This window comes from Triticum urartu, chromosome 6 (genome assembly GCF_003073215.2).
Source record: "Triticum urartu cultivar G1812 chromosome 6, Tu2.1, whole genome shotgun sequence".
Taxonomy (NCBI): domain Eukaryota; kingdom Viridiplantae; phylum Streptophyta; class Magnoliopsida; order Poales; family Poaceae; genus Triticum; species Triticum urartu.
In genome coordinates, this window is record NC_053027.1 from 574,486,366 (window position 1) to 574,513,161 (window position 26,796).

The 26,796-nt window shown below is 48.0% G+C and overlaps 1 protein-coding gene across 2 annotated transcripts in view; it reads right to left on the minus strand.

The window, feature by feature from the left end:
* Positions 1 to 25,827, minus strand: part of LOC125515652 — a 33,188-nt gene extending 7,361 nt beyond the window's left edge. The window contains exons 1-3 of one of the 2 annotated variants that reach the window (XM_048681165.1): positions 25,460 to 25,827; positions 25,157 to 25,371; positions 23,780 to 23,827 (exon numbers count right to left, since the gene is read on the minus strand). In XM_048681165.1, coding sequence (XP_048537122.1) covers positions 23,780 to 23,827; positions 25,157 to 25,347 — 239 coding nt within the window. In that variant the 5' untranslated portion in view covers positions 25,348 to 25,371; positions 25,460 to 25,827. The remainder of the gene's footprint in view (positions 1 to 23,779; positions 23,828 to 25,156; positions 25,372 to 25,459) is intronic. The other variant, XM_048681166.1, reaches the window with a different exon arrangement.
* Positions 25,828 to 26,796: the final 969 nt, after the last annotated feature.

The following is a 26,796-nucleotide window of genomic DNA, read 5'->3' on the forward strand; positions in this document are numbered from 1 at the left end:
TATGAGATGCTCACCGGTAACAAGCCCAACCTCAAGTACTTCCGGGTATTCGGGTGTAAGTGTTTCATTCTCAAGAAAGGTGTTCGGTTGTCTAAATTTGAGGCTAGAGCTTATGAGGGCATATTTGTTGGTTATGCTACAAACTCTCATGCTTACCGTGTCCTCAATAAATCCACGACACTTATTGAGGAGACGTGTAACGTGGAGTTTGATGAGAATAACGGCTCCCAAGTGGAGCAAAGTGGCACTTGTGATGTAGGTGATGAAATTCCTCCTCAAGCCATAAGAAGAATGGGTGTTGGTTTTATCCTACCCATTGAGGAACCCCTTGTGGCCGAAGGAGAAGGACAATGCTCCACTCAAGTGGAGCCATCACCAACCCAAGGCCCACACGCTTCCAAAGAACAAAGTGAAGGCTCTCAACCTCATGAATAAGACCAAGGGCAAGATCATACTCAAGACGGTGTGGACACACCAAGTGATGCCCAAGGTCAAGTTCTCTCCCCCGAGCAAGTTCAAGATCAAGAACAAGTTCATGACGGCGCTCAAGATGATCAAGTAACCGCTCCTCAACTCACCACCGAGGAGGAATTAGAGCGTCGTGACGCCAAGGTTGCTTCCAAGCTCTCCACCAAGGATCATCTCATGACGAATGTGCTTGGAAGCTTAAGAAAGGGGGTAAGCACTCGAAGACAATTAGCAAATTATTGTGAGCATCACACGTTTGTCTCTTGTGTGGAACCCCACAAGGTCTATGAAGCGCTAGAAGATCCGGATTGGCTCAACGCCATGCATGAAGAACTCAACAACTTCGAGCGCAACAAAGTGTGGAGATTAGTGCCAAGACCAACCGGGAATCACAATTTCATAGGAACCAAGTGGATATTTAAGAACAAGCAAGATGCCCATGGGATTATCATTCGCAACAAGGCTCGTTTGGTAGGACAAGGCTACTCCCAAGTCGAGGGTATCGACTACGGTGAAACCTTTGCTCCCGTTGCTCGTCTTGAATCCATTCGCATGTTGATTGCATATGCTTCTCATCATAACTTTAAGTTACAACAAATGGATGTGAAGAGTGCTTTTCTTAATGGTCCTATTAATGAATTGGTTTACGTCAAGCAACCCCCCGGGTTCGAGGATCCCTACTTTCCCGATCATGTGTATCAACTCGATAAGGCACTCTATGGCCTCAAACTGGCCCCACGTGCGTGGTATGACCACCTTACCGAGTTGTTACAAGACCGTGGTTTTGAAGTTGGGCTAATCGACCCCACTCTTTTTACTAAGAAGGTCAAAGGGGAGTTGTTTGTGTGCCAATTATATGTTGATGATATTATCTTTGGTTCTCCTAACAAAGCTTTCAATGAGGAATTTGCCGCTCTCATGACCTCAAAGTTCGAGATGTCCTCCATGGGAGAGTTGAAGTTCTTTCTAGGGTTTGAAGTGAAGCAAAGAAGAGAAGGAACCTTCATCAATCAATCCAAATACACTCAAGACATGCTCAAGAGATTCAAGCTAAGTGACGTCAATCCGGCTTCCACTCCAATGCCCACCAAGTGCCAACTTGACTTAGATCCCAATGGTAAAGTGGTGGATCAAAAGGTATATCGTTCCATGATTGGATCCTTGCTTTACCTTTGTGCATCTAGACCGGACATCATGTTGAGTGTGGGAATTTGTGCACGGTTTCAAGCCGCACCTAAGGAAAGTCACTATGTGGCGGTCAAACGAATCTTTCAATATTTGGCTCATACCCCAAACTTTGGCTTATGGTACCCAAGAGGATCAAACTTCAAGCTTGTAGGGTACTCGGATTCCGATTGGGCGGGAGACAAAGTGGATAGGAAGTCCACTTCCGGAGGGTGCCAATTCCTTGGTTGCTCTTTGGTAAGTTGGTCTTCCAAAAAGCAAAGTTGTGTGTCTCTCTCGTCCACTGAGGCGGAGTATGTTGCCGCCGGTAGTTGTTGTGCTCAACTCCTATGGATGAGGCAAACTTTAAAGGATTACGGTGTCACTTGTGACAAAGTGCCTCTTTGGTGTGACAATGAAAGTGCCATCAAGATCTCTCTCAACCCGGTGCAACACTTCAAGACGAAGCATATTGAGATCCGGTATCACTTCATCCGGGATCACATTAGGCGAGGAGAGATCGAGCTCAACTATGTCAACACTCATGATAACCTTGCAGATATCTTCACGAAGCCCTTGGATGAAACAAGATTTTGTGAGTTAAGGCATGAGCTAAATATCATTGATTCGAGCAATGTTGCTTGAACTCTTGCACACCCCATCGTACTCAACATGTTGTCTTATTTAGATGTAGGCATGAACATAGGGGGAGTGATGTTCTCTCAATGAACTCTCCCTCCCCCCATTATGCATAAATTGATTGAGTCTTTCACATTAGCCATGTTTGATGGTACTTGTGCTTCAAAGACGAGTTTTGGTCATGGACCCAAGGATAATTCTTCGCGGTGCCATACCAATTGACTCAAACATAGGTGGCCTCGGCCACCGTCCTCTCTTTGGGAGGTTGGAGTTAGCCTTGTTGTTCTCGTGTTGTTTTCTCTCGTTCTGTCTTTGCTCTTTGTGTTGGGTTCTCCTAGGGTGTTGCTTCTCTCCTGTTTTGTGCCCCTTCTTCCTCCCTTAGGATTGCACTCATTTGATCTTGGCTTGGGCATAGGTGGTCGAGCGGTACAACCGGTATCACGGGCGGTTCTACCGCTGGTATCGGGTTGTGCCGTCCCAATGGGTCTCCGTTTGGTGCTTGGGCGGTTCCACCGCTCAAACCCACGGTAACCTACGTCCGGTACTACCGGTTGACGCCGAGCGGTACTACCGCTGCCTCCTAGGCACCGGAAGTATTGCCTCCAGCCACCGGTCTGTACCAGACGAGTGGTACAACCGCTCCCCTAAGCGGTTCTACCGGGGCGTGTCTACGGGCCTATATATACTCGACGGGGCTTAAGGGTTGTCTTTTTTCCCTTCGTCCTCGTTCCTCTTCTCTTTGCGCTAGCCGCCGGCCATCTCTACCCTTGCCCCGGAGTGCGTCTCGCGCTTCGGATCTTTGGCTCTCCGTGGATTCTCTCCGTGGAGGCCTCCCGATCTCTTCCCATGGATGGTGGTAATGCCTCGTGTTCTTTGCTTCTAGTTCTTTCTAGGGTTCTTCCTTGTCTAGGGCATTACTTAACGTTCCGCGTTTAGTGTTTGAACTTTGGTATAGAAGAGTTCTTTGTTAGCCTCCTGTCTTGTTTGCAACACTTAGAATTCGGAATATTACTTGTGTGATTCGTATGCCTCGGTTAGCTCTATCTTCCCTGGTAGTGCCACTGTCAGCGGTTCTACCGCCCCTACGGGCGGTGCAACCGCTGGAGCGGTACTACCGGCGGAAGATCCGGTACAACCGGAGTATATCAACCACAAAGCACTGTTCTATCTTCTCTGTTGTTGCAACTTGTTCCTTTTCTGCTAGTGGGTGCAATCCTCTCATCCTTGTTGGGTTTTTGTGTGTTCTTTTCGTGTGTGTGTTCAGGTGGCTCTAGTTCTCGCTCTGCTCCTTGCAAGACCAAGAAGAGGGCACGAAGGACCTTGCGCCCGGTTGTGTCTGATGATGAAGAAGAAGTTGTGATTCCCACCAAGCCCACTCGCCGTGAAAAGTCTGCAGCTGCTAAGCAACGTGTGGTTATGCCGTTGCATCGTTGGAAAGCCAAGGATTGGGAAGCCTTCCGATCAAAGAATCCGTATGAGGTTCCCATTGCTCCCCGTTGGACCACCGTTCAGTTCCGGAATGAGATGCAAGTGCGGATTGTTCATGAACTCTTTGAGCACAACAAGAACAGATATGCCAAGCAGTGGACAATTGATCTTGACCATTGGAGGAACAACATGGAGTATTTTGGTGAGGCGCTGGCTCTCTGCGAGGAGTTTGATCTTGTCAAGCTCATGTCAGTCAACTGTGACTTTGATGTTCAACTCATCCATCAGTTCTATGCCACGGTTCATTTTGGGGAAGATGATGCGCGCACTCTCACCTTCATGTGTCGCGATGAATTGTTTCACGTTCCCTGGAGGGCATTCTGCAATGCTATTGGGTACGAGGATACCGGTCTGGAAGGAAGGGGTGGCATTCGTCCTCATGATTTTCCTGAGTCCATGCTTAAGGAGAAGCTTGCCCCTCTGTACATTCTGGGCCGTGGGATTATTGGAGAATCCAAGGATTTGGAGAAGGTCTATGACATCATGCACCGAGTGTTCGGCAATGTGCTCTTGCCCAAGGTGGGCAATCAAGATGAGATTCATGGCTATCTGGTTGATTTGATGGTTGCTATGAAGACCATGGTGGGGACAGGGGCAACATTTGATGTGTCAAATTGGAAGTGGCATGAGATGTACAACATGGTCATCTACCGTAAAGTCCTAATCTATGCCCCGTTTGTCATGTGCTTTCTGAACTCTGTGTGGGCTGTTCGTCGTCCTGGAGAGCTCCTCACTTCTCCAGACAACCTCACTGTTCATGAGGTCAAGCTCCTTAAGAAGAAGAAGCATGCCGAGCCTCGCTTCCCTGAAAATGCTCCTGAGGATGTCTATGCTACTTCTGACGATGAGGACTTTGAGCTGGAGCCAGGGGCCAAGCCTTCGTGGGTGGCCAAACTTACTGCCAAGGTGAAGAAGACCTTTTGTCTCCAGGATGACATCCAGAAGAAGATGTATGAGGCACATGTCAATGAGAAGCTTGCACGGCGTCGCCAAATTGCAATGATGAAGCACCTCAACATGCCGGTTCAGAGTGGCTCTGAGAAGAGCATCACCCCAAAGGAGCGTTGGATTTCTACCCATAGCACCTGGACTGATGATGAAGCCCCTCCCCAGCCATCCTCCTCGTTTGCAGCAGCTGACAATGCCATGGAAGAATTTTATCACGACGATGATGACGACTCTGATGATGAGGATCCAGATGCGACCAAGGAGTCAGAGGAGGACGCCTGAGCTTTGGGACGCTAGCTTCGCTCTTTTCCTTTTTGGTGTCTTGATGCCAAAGGGGGAGAGGGTTCTATAGGTCTCGGGGATTTGCTTGGGTTTTTCTCTCTTTCTCATGTTTAGTGTTGGTCTTTGTTCGTGGACTTGTTTCGTTCCTTGCTGTGTGTGAGACTCGTTACTCCTTTTACCTTTCCGTTCATCGGTCATTATCGTTATTATTACCTCTAAGTATTATATTGTCTCTCCTTTTTGTGCTCAGAGTGGTGAGTCTATAAAATCTAGGGGGAGTCTAGTCCTGAAAGTGTGCCCATGCTTTCTAACAGCTAGTTCCTGTTGGGGCACATTCAGGGGGAGTTCCGTCTAGATTTCATTGACTTATCTCTTGCAAATCATGTTGTTGTCATCATCCACCAAAAAGGGGGAGATTTAAAGGGCATTTCCCTACTTTATGTTTTGGATGATGATGACAACCCTTTGTGGTCTAATCGTGTGCTATATGTTTCAGATTCTCGATGCTTAGGCCTACATCGGATTGCTATTGCCTCTCGAAGGAAAAGATCGAAGACGTGTCCTCTACGCTTTTATTTTCTTTGGTCGTAGAGTACCCATACTATCAAGAGGGAATCCTCATTAGGAAGCTCTGGGGGAATCAGTTCACGTACACTTTCCTCACCCTTTCTTTGTCTTCCTCAGTTGTGTGTGAGAGAGTTTCCCCCTGTCTTTCCCTCTTGTTTCTGCTCTTCCCAGCGGTTGTACCGCTCCCTGGAGCAGTTGTACCGCTGGACCTTGACGCTCTCCAGCTTTGACCGAGCGGTTGTACCGCTGCCTCCGGGCGGTGGTACCGCCACCTTGCTCAACAAAGGCTAGGACGGTGGTTCCGGCCATGCACCGCTCAAGTACCACTCAAGGCTCTGTTTTGATGCGGTTCTTGGGCGGTGGTGGCCCGGTTGATCCGGTCGATCCTCGTTGACCGGTACCACCGGTGGTCTGAGCGGTTCTTCCGCTCAGAACTTCGCCGTCCAAGAGCTCAGGGCCATGCGGTTGTTCCGGTCTTGCACCGCTCAAGTACCGGTCTCGTCTCTGTTTTGAGGCGGTAGTTGTGCGGTGGCTGGGCGGTTGGTCCAGTCATTCTCTTAACCGGTACCACCGCCTAGTGGCCCGGTTGTACTGCTTGGTAGGGTTCGACAGCTACACCATGAGTCCCGGTTGTACCGGGACAAGGACCGGTTGTACCGCTGCGGGGCTGAAAACGCAGCAACGCACTACAAGAGATCGAGCCTACTATGACAAGACAAAAAATGTCATCGAATAGTTAATAACGTCACAAATTACCCCTATGTGACGATTTATGGGTGTCACAAGGATCGTCATGGAATCCCCGTCATAGATTACTCCTAGTGACGGCGCGTGCAAAACAACGTCACCGGAAATGGGACCTTCGGTGACATTCTCTAGAACGTCAACAACTTGTTATTTCTATGACGGGAGAGTAATGTGACACGTTACGAGGTAATATGCCATATTGTACCATATTCAATGGCGAAGCAATGTCACTGACTTCATGCCACGTCAATGCTCGAGCAGACTATCCCACTGCTAGCATCATGAAGATGATGCCATCAAAATATATTTAATTTATTTTAGATTTAAACTATGATGAATTATCAAATACACTATACTTCAAATGCTTCTCATAGTAAGTATTTAATTCACATCATATTATATAAAAAAGTTAAGATCCAAATCGCATCATAAAATAAATGGAAGACAAATCATACTATATATTCAATCATCTCCGCCAAATTGCCCTCTAAACACGCATGACAGTAAAAAATAACACCAACTCACGAGTTTGACACGACAATAGGCAAGTTGAAAAGCAATATTTAGGTAACTAAAAACCACATGTGTTGTCATGATGATTGCAATGTATGATTCAATAATTATTTCCATCACAAAAGGATGGTCTTCATCCACCTTCTGGTTTGGACTAGGACTGCTGAGTTGCTTACTGACTTGCTTGAGCCCTTACGAGAAAACCAATGAGGTTATCCGTCTCTCCTATTGATTCTTTTGCTGTGCTTAATTCTTCTCTTGCTGGCTCTTCTTCACATCTTCCAATTCTTCTTGTTGCTTCCTCTGTGTCTCTTCACATGCTCTTGCTTGGTGGCATTAGTTTAATAACTGAAGCTGGAAAAGCTGGGACACAGTCAGGGAGAAACAGACAGCAAGCCATGAAAAACAAGACCAGAATGTTCAGAACAAAAAAGCAAAAAATATGATTACTGTAGCTGCCGGCATAGTTGGGAAAACCAGAAACTTTACTATACTCTTCCAAAATTAAGGCTCAATGGATGGCGCTGTATGTTTGTAAAGTAGAAGCAGCTTGATTTACCCAGTTTAGTATGTCATAATATAGTCAAAAACTGAAGTTTACAATGTATCTGCTTTTATCAAGTTCTATGCGTACTGAAAATGCTTGTGGGCTTCAGTCGCTTAACATCATGGGTAGCTAATAAATTAGGAGAGGCATGGCAAATATTAAGTTTAGTTCTCTTTTATGTAGTAGTGGAGAGAAAAGCACACTGGTGTAGGGTTATACATCTCTGTAACGAGTCAAAATCAAGTGCAGTCTTAGTCTTTATTCAGTTTTAAAAAGCACTAGTGAACATGGTTTTCGAGTCATGAAAAAGTCGAGCCTGCAGTTGCGACTAGTCGCGACTCGCGACTCGAGTCGACCTAAGTTGAGTCGACATTTTTTGACTCATCGACTACTCCACGACTAGGCGAGCGACTCAAAAACCATGCTAGTGAAGGACTATTTATGGGGCAGCAGAACCATAAGTTTCAGGTTTTAGCATAGATAAAGTAGTTGCATCCAAAAGCTAGTTTATTCGGACATGTAGATACAGGGATGCAAGGATGTGCTGCTTCCTGCTTCTACTTAGTTCTCCTTTTATATGCTGCATACTTTAGTTAATGTGTTTATGTTCATCTGATTATGACACCATTCACTATTCAGCAACCAAGAGGATCTAGTTTTTGTCATTACAGCAGGGTACAACAATCAGATGGTTAACATATAATTTTCTTTTATATGCGAGAGTAGACATACAAGCACATGGCTGCAAAAGAAATATCTCAGCTAAGGCCATGCATCTGATAGCTAACTGAACTTTTGCAGAACTGCTAACTGTACCGCTGTAGCATATATTCAGGTTTAGGCCTTTTTTACAATAGCAGGCTATAACAAATGCAAAACCATGTTCACTAGTGCAGCTTTACACACACCTATCAATAGGATATCAACTAAACTTAATTGGCAGGAGGTTCAGGCTTTTTACCATAGCAAGTTGTGGCAAATCCAAATTACATAGAAGGGTAGGATGAGGAGTAGCATGCATGAACCCGAACCATTGAACATCAAGTGGTGGAGAGATGAGGAGGGTAGGATGAGTATATCATCGAGAGATGTCACACATCGCAGTGGAGAAGAGAGCCGGGTGGTCAAGGCGGGTTAATGCGGTGGATCCAAGCTCGGCAGTTCGGTGGCTTCCTTCAATCTGAAAATTGAAGTTTCAAGTCCAAATCTGAAGTACAACTTAATGAAACTACCAAAGATGTCTTTTGGTAGATACCTGAATCTTACAAAAACACAATTTAGGACTTGTAAGAAACCAATGTGTGGAGCCTGGCAGTTGCACTATACATCCAAATAAAATATACCATTGTACTAAATATAAGCCATTCCGTGTTCCATTATACTGAATCCTGGAATTGATCTTCTCTGTACCTATGCAATACTTCTAGAAAATTTGAGATGGCCAAGACATTGATGTATGATGCTTTTGAGGATCTGTTGCAAAACCAGAATGCACTATGCTATATATATACGCATATTTTTCACTGTTGCAAAGCCAAACAGGGCCTCCAGAACCGGAGGGCCCCCAATTCTTTTCTAATCAAAGCTTTAAATGAAGCATTACATACTAGAAGTAAAGAACTAATGAAAATATTTTTTGCCAACCCAACCCAACCCCTGTATATCTCTCTCTAATCACAATGCATCAATTCCTCTAGGCGCTTTATATCTGCCCCTCTCTCTCAATTACTATTTACTAGTCTTTTCTGAACCTGTGTAGTCAACCGGTGTAATCTTTTGTCGAAAAATTACATCGACTGCAAAAAAAAAAGATTTCTCTTTTTCATAGATAGGGCCTAATTTTGATTTGCAAATGGACTCCGATTTCTCTTGTGCGACCCTGAATAACATCCATGAAAATATGGTGCATCCGCAATTAAGTTAAATAAAAGATCAGAATGTACAATATGAACTTAATATAATGAACCCTAATCATTGCAGATTACAAACTTTGTAAAATCCTAATTAGCGAGATGGGCAGGATGAGGAGTGGTATGCATGAACCCTATTCTTTGAACACTAGGGGCTGGCAAGATGAGGAGGGAGGAATGAGGAAATTACCAAGAGAGACGTCGTTGGTCGCTTCAATCGGGGGGACAAGAGGGCCGGGTTCTCACGGGGATGGTCGGTGCGGTGGATCCCAGCTCGGCCGGTGGGGCGGCCTGCTCCAATATTCTCCCATTGGCGGCAGCTGCAATCCAGGGAGAAGAGGGGGTGCTCGCGGGGCAAGTTGTTGCGCTGGATCCGAGCGCCGCCTGGGCGCAGGCGACATCCCCCAAAGTGTCGTCGCCGGTCGTTGCAATCAGGGGAAGAAGAGAGCCAGATGAATCTATCTACGAAGAAAATGCGGGGTGGGTTGTGGCTTTAGCGGTGTCCCTCCGCGGGTGAATTGGAAGGGAAGGGAATTTGGCTGGGTCTTTGACGAGTGGGGACATAGGATGGAAGCGGGGAAAAAAAATTAGAGAAGTGGACTGGAAAGTGTGTTTGGGTGGAGGGAATTTTTTCTTGGGGGCGGATGTTTTATTTTCAGAATTTAATTTCCATTTTAATATCATGTAATTTATTTAATTCGAAAAATTAGCAAATGATTATTTAAAAATGTAAATTTTACATAAACATTGTGATGTGGTACTTTCACAGGAATTTTTGGAGAATTGTAAAATACAGGTTGAAGGTTGTACATGGTGGCCAATTGGGGACCAGCGACGTTGTCACGGTCGCCGACGAGCAATTGTGATGCCTGCGGAGGAAAAGCGGATGTCTAAGGGAGAGACGGAGGTGCGACGTGGCAGCCCGTGCTATGCGAGGGTGTTGTATCATGTCATGCGATATGTTGGCCAAATGGATCTGCGTGAGGTGAGTACATGGGAGTGGAGGCACATACGTGGAACTGGCAACAACTAGCCAGAACTGATATGTGTCCTGCCTCGCCTATGATCATCCTGCCTCTCCACGCCGCGCCGGCGCCGCTTAGTAGCCTTTTCGAAAAACTAGGGTAGGTCCCACCGCTAGACATTACTTGCCAAAAAAAACGATCGTCACACATTCGTAGTATTCGGTGACTAGCAAGTTCGTCATGCAAAATATCAAATCGACACAAAAATTGGCAGGCAAGTGTGCTAAAGGGCCAAGGCAACGCAGTGACGTTTATCGTCACTGATTTGAGGTAATCGGTGATGCAACCTATGAAAACGTCACACATTAGACCTTTCGGTGACGTCCTTCACCATCGTCACAAGGATTTTCGTCACAGTATCTCGATTTTGTTGTAGTGACGACTGGATTTTTAAGGTTACCATATAAGAGTGTTTCTCCCACCTACCACTCTCACCTTTGACCTCTCTCACTCCACCATTAATGCACTTCAAGCTCTCTTGCCCGATCTCTCTCTCTAGCCACTCAAACTTGTTGATTTGCTAGGGATTGAAGGAGGAGACCTAGATCTACACTTCCACCAAAGAATATTTGCTTCCCCCATACTTTCTTGTGTGGATTTTGTTACTCTTGGGTGTTTGAGCACCCTAGACGGTTGAGGTCACCTCGGAGCCATATTCCATTGTGGTGAAGCTTCGTGGTTTTGTTGGGAGCCTCCAATTAAGTTGTGGAGAGAGCCCCAACCTTGTTTGTAAAGGTTCGGTCGCCGCCTTCAAGGGCACCAATAGTGAAATCACGGCATCTCGCATTGTGTGAGGGCGTGAGGAGAATACGGTGGCCCTAGTGGCTTCCTGGGGAGCATTGTGCCTCCACACCGCTCCAACGGAGACGTACTTCCTCTCAAAGGGAAGGAACTTCGGCAACACATCCTCGTCTCCACCGTCTGCACTCTTGGTTATCTCGTGCCTTTATTTGAGCAAGCTTATTTGTTTCATATCTCTTGCTTGCTTGTGTTCCTATCCTTGTTGCATCATATAGGTTGCTCACTGTCGAATTTCGTGGGTTCCGGCAGACCCTTAAGGTTCGAACACTGGGGTGCGCGCGGAGATCACGCCTTCAACCTCTCCGTCTCCCAAGGATCTAAACTACAAAAAGAAATGCACAAGAGACACAAGATTTATACTGGTTCGGGCCACCGTTGTGGTGTAATACCCTACTCCAGTGTGTGGTTGGTGGATTGCCTCTTGGGGCTGGCGATGATGAACAATACAAGGAAGAACCGCCTCGCGAGGGTCTGTTCTTGGCTGGGGTGATGAACTGCTAGGAGGAGTTCGGTCACCTTTCTCTCTCTCTCCCTCTCCAACGAGATGATCCTCGAACCCCTTGCTACGTGGGTGGCTAGTCCTATTTATAGAGGCCCTGGTCCTCTCCCCAAATATTGAGCGGGAAGGGAGCCAACATTGGTGGGCTAATTTAAAGGGGGACAGCGAGTACACTTATCCTGACTAAAGTTGGTCTTTGTCTGCCAAAGGCTCTGGTGATGACGCCGCGCTGGGCTCCATGGTGACCTCCGTCTCGTGGTCCGCCTGGTCTTGGTCTCGTTGCACCGAAGTGGCAACCTTTGCCTGATGCCTCGGTACTCCGCGGCTGCGCTTGTCCCCTTTGCACCAAAGAGGAAAGAAGGACGCTGCGCGCGCTGGCACCCGCCTGGCGCCCCGAGTCGTCATGGCTCACGTCATGGGCACCTCGCGAGGTACCCCGCCTTGAACTCTCCGCCTCCTCGCGAGCCAGCCTGATGAGGCTGCCCCTGAGGATGCGCCGTGTCGTCCGCCTCGTGAGGCTTGGCCCCTCGCGAGGGTCTTGAGTCTTGTGGTGACGAAGGTGGGCCGCGCTGGGCCCCCATTTGAGCCACGCCACAGGCCGCAGGCAGGCAGGTCTGGGGACCCCCGTTCCCAGAACGTCGACACTCACCTAGTTGCATATCTAGACAACCTACTTTGATGCAAAGTTTAAATTGTTAAAGAAAAGCTAAAAATTGTTAGTTGCCTATTCACCCCCCCTCTAGTCAACCATATCGATCCTTTCACACGTGCTTGCCGTACTTACGAACTGCCCTGGTGAAGGTGCCTCCAGATTTGGCGTAGCCGGGGAGAACATCATCAAGAACTTTCTTGATATTTGTGTAGTCTATCTTGGAGTTACGGTTCAGGTCGAAATACGTGGCCATGGAATATTTCGGGCTTAGGTGGATGAGTGTGCAATGTGTGTCACTGCACAGGACACGGAATGTTAGAAAAAAAAAGAACAATCGAAATCTAAGAAATCATATGTTACGGGGCGGTTAAGGGATGACTTACTCGGGAAAGTAAGCCACAAGGAAGTTATCCTTATCTAGGTTTGCCAGAATGACGTCTTCGAGGTGTGAGCTCGCGACTTGGCGGTCCCCAGCGCTGCTCAAGAGCTTGGCACGCATGTAGAAAGGGTCGACGATCATGATGTCCGGGGTCTTGTCTCTAATGATCCGCATCTCCATACTAAGCGAAAACAGCCGAACGAAGGTGTAGTGCAGCAGATGAAGGATAAACATAGCAAAGATGTCATCAAACCGCAGGACGATCGTACCCCCGATGTCGCCATCCACAAAGCCCTTGCCCTCTGGCACCTTGGCCACGAAAACCGGGTATGCCACATCATTCTCTCTGAGACGCCGCTTCTCCAAAGAAAGAACACTATCGTGCAGACTCCGCATAGCACCGGTTGCAGCATTGAGCATATTTGTCGATAGCATTGCCCTACCCGCCACATGCACCCTCCTCGAGATATCCTTAGGTGAAGGTGGCCCGTCCTGAGCACGGATCGTACTCGGTGCCGGCTGGCTCGCACCGGCGCCCTTTTTAGTCTGCCATTTCCGGCCCTTCTTCTTGATCTGCTGTAATGGGACCGAGTTCTGCTCATAGACCGCCTTCTTGAGCGTGTTGGGGCTGATAATATTTGGCACCTCCGCCATCTGAGGCTCGGTGAAGGTGGCAGCTGGAGGCGTCTCCTAAGAACTGAATGCCAGACGACGCCTGTTGCAATTGGGTTTCTCTGCCATACCAGCTAGATCGCGGTCGTCTTGTTTGGGTTCTTGAGAAGGAGGCCCATAGAACTCGTCACCGTACCCATGTTCGGCAAAGTACTTATCGACGTTGGTAAATGTACCATCATCGTTGTCGTCCTCGTTCGGATCCTGTGCCATATGCATGTCCGGATCCTGTGCTATAGGGATGTCCGGCATGTCCGGTAGCGTTGCGGCGTTCTTGCCATGGCTTGGCACCGGCACGACTGGCGGTCTTGTCTGTGGGGTGGTGTCCCCCGCCCCCAAACGAATCTGGCTCTTCGGGCAAAGCAGGGGCCAGCTTACGCGGGCGCTGAGGGTCATCTCATCTTCTTCGTCGGCCCCAGCGGGTCGAATCGGAGGTAACAGCTCGTCGCAGCCTGGCAGCACCCGAACCACTTCAACCCTATACATTGTGGGTGGCATCGGATTACCGTGGAACACGGGGTTGCCCGGTTGAATGATTCTGCCCTTGGCGACATCGACCAACTCGCCGCCCACGAAGTGTAGGAGAGTGCAAGGAACGTCGGCGGCGCCCTGCGAAAACATGTAGGGCGTCAGGGATGCCCAGTCAAAGGCAAGGAGATGAAGTCCTCGGCCGAGAGGCTTAGTTACCGTGATGTCGTCGAGCTCGGCTAATGTTGAGGCACCGCCAACGGCGGGCATGCAACTGACGGAGGGGCCGCTTGCTGGCGAGGTGCCGGCCGGCGTACACCCAGGTGCATTAAGCTCCAATGCCGGCATCGGAGACACCAATACCGCCGCCGCCGGAGACACCAATGGCGGCGCCGCTGTAGACACCAATACCGTCGCCGCCATAGACACCAATACCGCCGCCGCCGGAGACACCAATGGCGCCGCCTGCGCGTTGTGCGAGTTGTTGGCCATGAAGCTGGGAATCGGGGGCGGCCCCTGTTGGCCACCCGCAATCCACGTCGTTATCCCATGAATCAAGGTAGGCATAATGCCGGTGAGCGTCGATCCTAGTTGTTGTTGCACTTGCTCTTGGACCATCTCCGGAATCCGCGCCACTTGCGACTTGAGTGCTTCAACCTCGCGCGACTGGCTTTCTGAGCTGGTCTTTTTCTCCTTTCTCCCACCAGCGGTATAGTATGACGACCATTTTGTGGACAAGCCTTTGCCGGCCACACGACCAACTGACGTTGGCTTACTGAGCTTATCCTTGTTTTTCATTACGTTCAACGCCCTATTCAAAGGGGTGTCGAAAGGGGAGCTCTGAGACGACCCCGCGCTACTGCTTTCTTTGTCCTGCGGATGGACCGTGAACCATTTAGAAATATTGGGGATTAATTAGAATGCAACCATATGGAGCTAATTATGCGGGGGTGTATTCCTTACCAGAACAAGCTCAAGCGCCTTGGTCTTCGGATCCGTGGTAAGCTCCTTTGTTACCGGGTCCTCCTTGTACCGGGCCCTGAGAAAGTTCCTGGTCTGCTTGTCACTATATTTCTCGAAACGGGGTGGTGGGCCTTGCTCGACACGCTCCGCGTCCTCCTTGTCCCATATAGGCTCCGCCACTCTGTAACCGCCGGGACCGAGTTGGTGGACCCCTATGTTCAACTGCCGCATTTCTTTCCCCCACTGACTTGATTCGGAGGTTGCGGGGCTCTTGCACTTGATCTTGAACTCCTTGTAGTCATCTTCGCTAATCAAAGGATATTTCGCCTTGATCTTCTCATAACTATCACCTTTGTCAATCATTGCCTTCACCGTGCTTTTCCAAGTAGACAGGGCCGTGCTCATCGTCGTGAGGGCGGCACCGTTCACTTTATTCCCCGAGAGGCGTGTGTTTGCGAACTCAGCGGGGAACTTGTATCGTTCGTGCAGCTTCATGAAGAGGAGGCTGCGCAAATTCCCTCGGTCCTTATGCCTTAGGTTCTCGGTGTTGATCGAGGCGGTGCTCCGGAGAATGCACCCGAGCTGAACCGAGTACCCCTTGACTACGTGTTTGGGCGCCGTCGGATGCCCGTCGGAGTTCACTTCAGTAAATTCCTCCCTGACGGTGCCGAGCATGGTCGGGCGCCGGTCCTTCCATTGCCTCTTCGGTTGGCTGCCATCTGTGCATGCGCCGCCATCATCAGCGGTGGCATCCGCGGCGCCATCATCAGTGGTGTCATCCCCGACGCCACTAGGGGTTGTGTAGTCAGGATCAGTGTCTTCCGCGGCGTCCTCATAGCGGTGAGGTTCTTCCTCCAACTCCTGGGACAGCTCCCAGAATTGCTTGCCACCCGAACCGCCGGCCTCATTGTTGTGGGCCATGTTTCGCGCTAAATAGGAAAAAAGTTTGGTCAAAAAGTTGGTTATTGTCAAGGAACAAGATCATGGTCTCATCATTTAGGGTTTGTCGACACCGAGGCATCCTAAAAGCTAAGCTTTTATCATTTAGGGTTTGTCGACGCCGAGGCACCCTAAAAGCCTAAGCGTACATCATTTAGGTTCTCATCGACACCGAGGCACCCTGTAGAAGCCAAGTTAAGTTTTCATCATTTAGGGTTTATCGATGCCGAGGCACCCTAGGTTGGGCCTAATCACTTGGCACTAATCACTTGGCTCTATTACCACCTATGTTGGGTTTATCATCTAGGGTTTATCAATACTAAGGAGAATTCTAAGTTGGGCCTAATCACCTCGGCCCATGCATTAGTCGCAAGTACCCCATATGTCCTATTTTAGCAAAGTCATGCTAAATTCATGGAAAATTTCAGCATGACCTCTGCTGAAAATAGGACATATGGAGTACCCGAATTTGCCGGAACAGAAGTTAATCGACATTCCGGCAAACTCAAGGGCCTCTCGGGGTACCTGCAAATTCATCACGACACAATGGTCGGAGACAAAACCCAGCAAACTAGCAAGATGATCATCATCTTTGCAAGTCATTACTTGTCAAATTCAGAAGAAGGAACAATTTATTTGTCACATAGTTGGCCCATACAGAAGAAGCAACACACTGCACTAGCCTAAAAACAAGTGAAGTTTCACCCATATAAGAACAACTTTATAAAATCAATCCTTCATACACACTGGAGTACAATGCTTTATAATGTTCCATCATCATTACAGAAATCCAAGAAACACATGGTCTTGAGGATATTCTTTATGACTGATTATTTCAGTTTTACATGCAGATTTTGACCAAAAAACACATGGTCTTTTTAAAAGTTTTCAGTTTGGACAGAAATACTGAAAACTACAGTTTGGACAGAATTCCTAACACTTTGGTCTTCTAGTTACAAAACAAAACTAACATAATTCTGTCCAAACTATGCATGAACATTTACAGTAATGATTTTTGACACTGACAACACATATATGAAGTGAAAATGTTACTAGACTTCTGTACCTACACTTCTGTACCTAGCTCGATATTTTTCAGAACTGAATTTCAGAGTACTCTAAATGCTGTGTGCCCTAGTATTTCTGTGTTCCCTGGCATTTCTATAACATTCAGTAGCATGACAATTTTAATATGTTGAGAAAAATTCAGTAACATCTAGGATTAATCATGTATTGAACAGTCAAAATTATGTTATGGTACAGTAACTCAAAATCTGCTGCCGTCACTAAATGTCATGGTTTTACCGCAGAGTTTTTCATTTGAAAACTTCACTATAGTAATCTGTTGTACCCTGGAAATCTGGGGATGTTCTGTAAACAGGGCTACGGATACCCATGATGGGCATGCTAATGATAATTAGTACTCCGTATTACAGTACTAGTAGATGATCTGAAGATTCTGATACGACAAATGGCGACAGTATCATGCTATATCCACTCAGACAATCCCCATCACGAACCCATTTCACTCGCTTTTGCAAAGCATCAGGGCACCAAAGTGTCCATAGGCAGCAACAACTCTACCCCGGTTTCAGCTAAAGACAAGGAGAGCATGGCTAATCCAGCTACAATACACGAAGCTACAGAGAGTAGCTACCCAATTATGCCCGCATTCATGAGTGCCATGCCGATCTTGACGACAAGGTAAAGAAAGGCCAAGGAAACCAAATCCCCAAAAAATGTTTGCCCTCGATCAAGGCATGATCCATCCTTCCTAACTATCACTGTCAATCTAGCTACTAGCTCTAGGTGGCCCTAGGGTTTGCAGGGGAGGGGTGGAGGAGAAGGGAGGAATCACCCGGGGAAGGGGATGGAGGAATGGAGGAAGACGTCGGGGGTGCGGGCGTGGGCGGAGGGGCTTGGACGGGAGGATGTCGAGTGCGCTGGCGCGGGCGAAGGGGGGACGGCGAGGGAGGCGGCGCTCGGCTCGGCGTCGCGTGGCCTGGCTGAGCTGAGGTAGAGGCGGTCATTGTCTCCTCCTCCTCCTGGTCCTCCTCCTCGGGCTTGGGGCGCGGGGGAGCTGCTGTGGTGGGGGGCGCGGGGGCGGCAGCGCGGGGGAGCTGCGGTGGTGGGGGCGCGGGGACGGCGGGGGTGGAGTTCGGCGAGGGTCCGGGCGGCGGCGTCGGGGCAGCGCGCGGGTGGATCTGGCGAGGGAGAGGGACGAAGGGGATATGGTGAGAGGGAGAGGGAGGAATTAGCTAGGGGGGGAAGCGTACTAATGGCGCACCCGCGGTCGGTGCGCCTTTAGTAATTTTTTTTACATAGCAATGGCGCACCAGGCAGAGGTGCGCCATTACTAATCTTTTTTTTATAAATAGCAATGGCGCACCAGCCAGAGGTGCGCCATAAGTAATTTATTTTTATTTTTTGTTGCATGTAATAATTTTTTAGAAAATGAATATGAATATGAAACACTAATATTTTTTATAAAAACAGTAATAATTGTTGTTTAACAACAATTGTAGTCTACACTTTTTATTATTATTTTTTAAAAAATGAATATGAATATGAAATGGGGGGTGCTCGTCGGCGGCGGTGGAGCGGGGAAGGGTGTGGGGGGTGCTCGTCGGCGGTGGTGGAGCGGGGAAGGGTGCGGGGGGTGCTCGTCGGCGGTGGTGGAGCGGGGGAGGGTGCGGGGGGTGCTCGTCGGCGGCGATGGAGCGGGGGAGGGTGCGGTGGGTCGTCAGCGGCGGTGGAGCTAGCGGGAGAGGGTGCGGGTGGGATCGAGATCGAGATGGAGGGGGATAGCGATCGAGATGAAGGGGCATCGAAATTGAGATGAAGGGGGATAGCGATCGAGATGGAAGGGGATCGAGATCAAGTGTCCTCATGAATATTCAATATTTTATCATATTGAATATGAAAAAATATCATCAAATTTGGAAAAATATTCATGAATTCAAAAAGTGCCCATAAAATTTAAAAATATTCATAATATCAGAAAGTGCCCATGAAATACAACCGAGAAATGAAGACTACGATTTAAATACAGTCGATCTTAACTAGTTATCTGTTCGTAATCTTCTTGCCCTTCTTTTTCGCAAATGGAGTTCTTCTGTGGAACGGACGTCCTTTAGGTAGGGTGGTCCTGCTTCTTCTTGCGGTGTATGCTACTACTACTTCATCTTCGTCATCATGTTCGATCTTTGGGTCGCCGTACTTGTCGAAGTCTTGCTCATTGGCTACTCCATCCATTCCGATGATCTTCCTTTTGCCTCTCCTCACGACAACACGACTGGGCTTTGACGGGTCAGTAATGACGAAGCATTGGTCCACTTGGGAAGCCAGTACCCATGGCTCATTTTTCACGGTGACGTTTGCGCCCGCGGTCTTGGATTTGGCTTCGGGTATAACCATGGTGGTGAAATACCGGTCTTCTTTTAGGACGCTCTTGGCCCATCTGACACGGAACATCGGGACCTTCTCTCCAGCGTAGCTCCGCTCCCAGATCTCCTCGATCCTTCCGTAGTATCTGTCCTTGTCGTTACCGGTGTAGGATTCCATCGTTACCCCGGAGTTCTGATAACCATCGCTCTTCATGTCCTTGTCCTCGGTGTAGAATGTGTAGCCGTTGATATCGTACGCCTCATAGATCATCAGGTTGTGCTCGGCGCCCTGTGACAAGGCGAATATGAGTTGTTCTTCCGCGGAAGAATCCTCATGTAAAGCGTACGACAGAAGCTTCTGCTTGAAACAACACGTGAAACATGAGTTGTGCTCTTTGATTATATCTCCGTCCGTCCTCTGTTGGCCTCCATCATTGTACGTCTTCTTAATAAAGGTTTTGTGCTCTACCACCCAAGGATCGACCACGTCTATGTGTTGTAGCGCGACTAGGTTTGCTCTTTCAAAGTCGGCGAGTCGACCCTCGAAGTCGACATGCATTTCACGGCGACCCTCACGGTGACCCCATCCAGCGAGCCTGCCGAGGTGCCTGTTGACGGGCAGACCAACAGGGTTCTCGATGCCTAAATAATTCGTGCAGTAGGAGATGCACTCTTCGGTCAGAAAGCCCCTGGCCATACTTCCCTCTAGACGTGACATGTTGCGAACGTATCCTTTGATAACACCATTCATCCTTTCGAACGGCATCATGCTGTGCAGGAACGTCGGCCCGAGTTGGATGATATCCTCCACGATATGGACCAGCAGATGCACCATAACGTCGAAGAATGCGGGCGGGAAGTACATCTCAAGCTCGCATAGTATCACCACGATCTCTTCCTGTAGCCTTCTGAGTTGCCTCACGTCAACCGACTTCCGAGAGATGACGTCGGAAAAGTTGCATAGGCCAAATAGCATTTCACGGACGTGCGCGTCCATGATAACACGGATTGTAACTGGAAGTATCTGCGTCATCAGCACGTGACAGTCGTGAGACTTCATCCCGCTGATCTTCTGCTTTGCTGGGTCTAGGTATCTGCTTATCTTCCCCGCGTAACCGTAAGGAAGTTTTACTCCTACGAGGCAGGTGAAAAACTGCTCGATCTCCTCCTGACATAGAGTGACGCACGCGGGAGGGTAGTCATTTCCGGTCTTCTTGGCCTTTTTGCCTTTGCAACGACTTTCTGTGTCCTGCTTCGCCTCATCATCATCATCATCATCATCATCATCATCATCATCATCATCATCATCATTAGCGTGAAGCTCCTGCCTGATGCCCATTGATTTCAAGTCTGCCCTTGCTTTCGGCGCATCTTTGGTCCTCTCTGGCATGTTGAGCAAGGTACCAAGTAGACTTTCGCACACGTTCTTCGTGATATGCATGGCATCAAGGCTGTGAGGCACACGGTGGATCTTCCAGTACGGCAAGTCCCAGAAAACAGACCTCGTTTTCCAAACCTTCAGCAGCGGCTCTGGCGCCTTTCGCTTCTTTCCCGGCTCTGGCGCCTTTTGCTTCTTTCCCGGCAGTGGGCAATCTTTCCAATTTTTCAACAGCCCGTCTATTTCCTCGCCGCTCCTCGTACGCGGGCGTCTTCGGAGTTCGGTTTCACCATCGAACAGATCCTTGCGTTTCCTCCACGGGTCATCGTCGCGAAGCCACCTTCGATGTCCCATGAACACAGTTTTCGAAGACCCGGGATCTCTATCTAGCTAGCGATACGTTGTGTCATCCATGCACCTGACGCATCCAGAAAATCCGTGGACCAACTGCCCCGCGAGATATCCGTAACCGAGATAGTCGTGCACCGTCGTGAACAGTGCGGCTCTCATAGGGAAATATCCTTTCTCTGCGGCGTCCCACGTATTGGCTGGCATTTTCCACAGCGTGTCTAGCTCCTCTTTCAGCAGCCCCAGATACAGATTGATGTCGTTCCCTGGTTGTTTCGGCCCATCAATTAGCATACTCATGTGAATGTACTTCCTCTTCATGCACAACCAGGGGGGAAGGTTGTACATCCACACAAACATAGGCCAGGTACTATGTGTGCTTCTCTGGCTGCCAAACGGATTGACTCCATCGGTGCTCGCGCCCAGCACGATGTTCCTTGGATCCTTCCCAAATTCTGGGTGTCCGAAGTTCAATGCTTGCCACTGGCTCCCATCCTTAGGGTGACTCAACATCTTGTCTTTTTTATTTATCTCCGGATCATTTGCGTCATCTTCTCGCTTCTTCTCCTCCCTATCCGCGTGCCAACGTAGGAGCTTTGCTACCTTAGGGTCCGCGAAATACCGCTGCAGACGAGGAGTGATCGGAAAGTACCACACCACTTTTCGAGGAGCTTTCTTCCTCTTCTTGTATCGAGTGACGCTGCACATCGGACATATGGTAGACTCCGCGTGCTCGCCCCGATAAATGATGCAATTGTTCATGCACACATGGTATTTCACGTGCGGTAAATCCAGAGGACACACGACTTTCTTCGCCTCCTCGAAACTGGTCGGGCACTTGTTCCCCTTGGGAAGACGTTCGTGCCAGAATGACATGTTCTTGTTGAAGCATGCGTCAGTCATTTTGTGTTTTACCTTCATCTCCAAAGCCATGAGCGTTACTTTCAGGCGGATATCCTCGGGTATGCATCCTTCATACAATGGAGTAACCGCGTCTATCTCCAGTTGATCCAGCTTGGCTTTCTCTCGGGCGGCAGCTCTTGCGTTATCCGTCTGCTTGAGAAGCAGCTCTTGAATATGAGGGTCCTGCACCCAGCCCATCGATGGTCCATCGTCGTCTGCTCCTCCGGCATCTTGATCTTCATGATCATGCCCTTCGTCTTCTCCGGCATCTTCCTCATCATCATGTCCGACATCTTCTACATGATGACTGTGTACAGCATCACCGTCGTGATCATGTCCTGGAGATTCTTCGTCTTCTCGCCCGCCCGAGTCGCGGTGGTTGTCTTGCTGCCCTTTCTCATTTCTTGCCCGGCCCCCATGGACGACTTCATAGTCATCTTCATCACCTTGCCACCGATAGCCATCCATGAAACCACGCAAGAGCAGGTGGTCCCGCACCTGCCCGGAATCCGGGTCCGCAATAAGGCTCTTCAGCTTGCATCTTCGACACGGACATCTTATCTCCGTCTCGTTCTTTTGAAACATCTCGGCCTTCGCGGAGCTCAAAAACCTATTCACGATGCCTTCGGTCATCGTGCGGACCATGGTCGCCTGCGGGGTAGAGCAAAACGATGTTTTAGAATCAAGAAAAAATTTGGCATGACTTTCCCTAAAAATAGGACCAAAAAGAATGCATAGTGCCAAAATTCTCGCCGAAACGAAAATGAATCAACATTCCGGCAAAATATTGGCAACTATTGCATTTCAAATACCGGTACCTGCAAACACAAACATATATGCAACACCACAAACATATGCAACACCACAAACATACATAGATCTAGCTAGGCCACAAAAAGTGCATATGCACGTTGTTGGAGCGAGCTAGGGAGAAAAAAAGTAGATCTACAATATGAAGATAGCTTTCCCCTTACTTACCTATCAAAAAAAGGTAATTTCAACACTTAATTTTGATGACTCTATGGTGCAAATGAGGTGAGGAGGAGGCAGCCGACAAGCTTAGAGAAGGAGGTGGGGGGAATGAAGTGGGGAAAGTGAGTGTGTAGGTGTGGCTGTCCAAAAATATCTAGCTAGTCCCAGGTTACTAATGGCGCACCACACAGACATGCGCCATTAGTAATCCAACATACTAATGGCGCACCACACAGACATGCGCCATTACTAGTTTTGCAAAAAAATAAAAAAATAATTTTTATACTAATGGCGCACCGTGGAACAGTGCGCCATTACTAGTTTAAACTAGTAACGGCGCACTATGCAACGCTGCGCCATTAGTAGTTTTGCAAAAAAGTAAAAAAAAATACAGTAGTGGCGCACTCTATGGCTGATGCCTCCATTAGTAGTTCTAACTACTGATGGCGCACTCTGCCCAGATGCGCCATTAGTATGTTTGAAAAAATGAAAAAAAAACATTTTGTTACTAGTGGCGCACAGTGTGCCTGGTGCGCCATTAGTGTCTTCCACACTAATGGCGTACCAACACATGATGCGCCATTAGTATATAGTAATGACGTACCACATGTCTGGTGCGCCATTAGTGTCAATTCCATCTATAGCCCTTTTCCTAGTAGTGTAAATCAGACTAGATAGATAACACTACTGAAGCTTACAAGCAAATCCATGGGGCATACAAAGATGAAGAACATGCAGTCCTTCAAGTAAATATGAAGACAACATGAATGATTTACTTGTTATTCTATTTGACCCCAGTATTTGTCATGCATACAAAATACATATGTGTATTCGACAAAATCTGTAGCTATGCATTATAGTTGCTATCAAAAAGACATTGTAAACCTATCTTGGTTGTAAATTACTGTGATTTAAGATGCCACCAAAAAATATATCTCCATCTTGAAATTTAGATTTTTATTGACACTATACATAGGTCAGACAAAACACTGTAATTCAAGCAAAAAACAGTAGCTTTGCTTAAGAACATGATACTGAGTACTTGCAATTTATCTTAAAGTTTCAAGATCGAGAAGCTGAAGGAAACAAAGGCGAAGTAAGAATGTGAGAATGAGTCATACCTGCAAGATGAAGAGCATGCATCCCTTCGTGTAAGCCAAAAATAGCTTCTTGTGAAAAAGAAAACAAAGATCAGGTTGTTGTATCTAAATGGTTTGTAAAATATTGTATTTACAGAATGGGGCGTACACATTTACTGAACTTCTTTAGAACGGGGCACAAAACTGATAAGAATACAAAAATATTCAGGTAAACTAGAAGTGACACATTACTGAAAATTACAGCCCAAAACCACTTTAAATTCAGGCAACCAAAAAGAGAAGGAATACACATTACTGGGCAAAAGTGCACATTAAATTACAGTGCATATTTTCAGTCTAAATATTTTCAGTTAAGTAACAATGATTTGGACTGTAGTTTCAGTCTTTTATTAGTCTATCTTACACTGAAATTTTACATTGCAAACACTACCATTACAAAGGGAATTCACTAAAAGTACATAGGGATTTACAATGTAAGTATGAATATTAGATTGACTGAACTTATTCTTTGCACAAGTGAGAAATCTGAAACCCTTCTTGTACTTGTGCTGCTGCTACTAGTACAACCTAAGCACTAACAACAATTGAGCAAGAAATATAGTGCAGGACGAAATTCTGCGTTGCCGGCCGGCGAGGCTGAGCAGCAGGTGGGGGATGTGAGCGCCGGACGGGGAGAGCAGAGTCAGTTGGAGTGAGTGTAGTTGTGTCTTGCTTGACTTGACCGATGAATCACATGTCACTACGTACGTACTAGTTTTGCTTGACTTGACCGACCAAAGTCTTAAACTATGATTAGCATCCACTGACCCGGCAAAAAGGAGATTAGCCTCTAATGATGATCATACGTATGCTAGTACTTCCTCTATCCGGGTTTATTAAGCCTAAAGACAACTTTTCTTAGATCAAGACACATAGTAATTTGCTCACATTAATTCTTTCATTCTACTCTCAATGCACTCTCTCACATGCATGCAGCCAATGAAAAAGCATGCATGAAGTGTATTAATTTTCTAGCCTTAGCACAGCAACAATGACTTTCAATGCAACCAATAAAATGGCTGCATGCATGCACTTTTCCAAAGCGAGGCCTTATAAAAAGGGACATGCTTGTGATGCTGAGAGGCCTAATAAATCCGGACGGAGGGAGTACTTAAGCAGGTAAAAGTATATGGGAAAGAAAAGCATTGGATGCCCTGCTCTGCTCTGCCCTCCCCTCTTGCTGGACCAGATGCATTCATTCATCGACTGGAATCGTTCAATGTGGGTTAGTGAGCACTAAACAAACAATGAGGATTGTAGGTGGGCAGAAGCTGTAGGATGCTGTGGGGGTGTCGGTGAACAGAGAAACGATACGGGCATAAACACAAGATTCTTGCGGGCACGCGGACGAGAGCTCACCTCGTGGATGAGTTGAGATGGTACTGCGCTTGCTTCCAGTAACAGCAGGCGGAGGAAGGATAGGACGACGGTGCGCGCAGCTTCACTTCGTCCTTGCCCGCCGCTCGGTTCGGTGCCTCCTCGCCGTCCGCTATCCTCATACCAAACACATCCATCCATGGCTTCAGGCCCACACCTTGCAGCTTCTCCATGGCCCGCCCCCTTCCTTCAACTACCTGCACACAACCACGCGAACACACACACGCATCAGAATATCAGATCCGGGGAAGAAGAAGAAGAACCAGAGGAAGAAGAAGATGCTACTTTTGGAGGGGATCAATCGGCGTTAGAGGTTGGACGCCGTAGCTAGGGATGGAAGGAGGAGTCGCCCCCCTCTGCTGGTGCCTCGTAGTGGAGAAGGAGGGAGCTCCAGCCGGCGGTGGACCTCTGGTGGTCGCCGCAGCCCGAACACGGTGGCGCGCGAAAGGAGGCTCCTCCAAAGCGGCCGGCGAGAAGACGAGCTGGGGGAGGTGGAAGGAGACGCGGGTTAGGGCGCCGGCGTCCCTGTCACCGTCGTTTGGCACGGAGGAGGCATCTGCGGTGTGGGCAAGATTGGTTGGGGGAGGGGCGGTGGAGAGGGTGGGGGCAAGGGACAGGGGAGATAAGGTTGCGGTGCGATGCCACTAGCTGTAGCGCGGGCCACGGGTGCTTCGCTACTGCTAAAGTGGGGTATATTAGCTGGGACGAGTCTACGTAGCGGCCGGCTGCTCGGTGGCATGCGCGAGCGGCCGGCCTAAAATAGAAATTTTTTATTCGTTAGCGTTTGCTTTACATAGACATGTATGTGTGTAATTTTTGTCCGTTAGCGCATGTATCTTTTAACATTTAATACATTCACACCGGTCACAATCAGTTGGAAAAAACAGATCACATATGCATTTGTTTCGGTTTTCAAATTTTCAAAAAGCTATATCTTCCAAACCGCGCGTCGGAATTAAGATCTGTTTTCACCGCTGGAATCCTCGCGACGTGCTCTTCAAAACTATATCCCGCATGGGGATGTTTCGACGAACTAGTCTTCCTGTCAACTAAACATCAATGTGTGTGCAACTAGACTAGATTGCCGCGCCAACTGAGCATATGTGTGTGCCAAAAAAGTCCTGCCAACTAAACATCAATGTGTGTGCAACTAGACTAGATTGCCGCGCCAACTGAGTATATGTGTGTGCCAAAAAAGTCCTGCCAACTAAACATCAATGTGTGTGTAACTAGACTAGATTGCCACGCCAACTGAGCATATGTGTGTGCAACTAGTGTCCTGCCAACTAAACATCAGTGTGTGTACAACTAGACTAAATTACAAACCAACTAAGCATATGCGTGTGCAATTAGTCTTCCTGCCAACTAAACATCAATGTGTGTGCAACTAGACTACATTACAAGCCAACTAAATATCAATGTATGTGCAACTAGACTACATTACAAGCCAACTAAACATCAATGTGTGTGCGACTAGACTACATTACAAGAGGAGGTTGCACATCGACTTTCGTCGAGGCAATAGACTAGTCGCACATCAAAGTTGTCGTGGTTGCTAGGTTGTAACCTCATACGAAGGCGCAGCTCCAAACATTAGTTTTGGAAAAAAGTTGCACGATGTA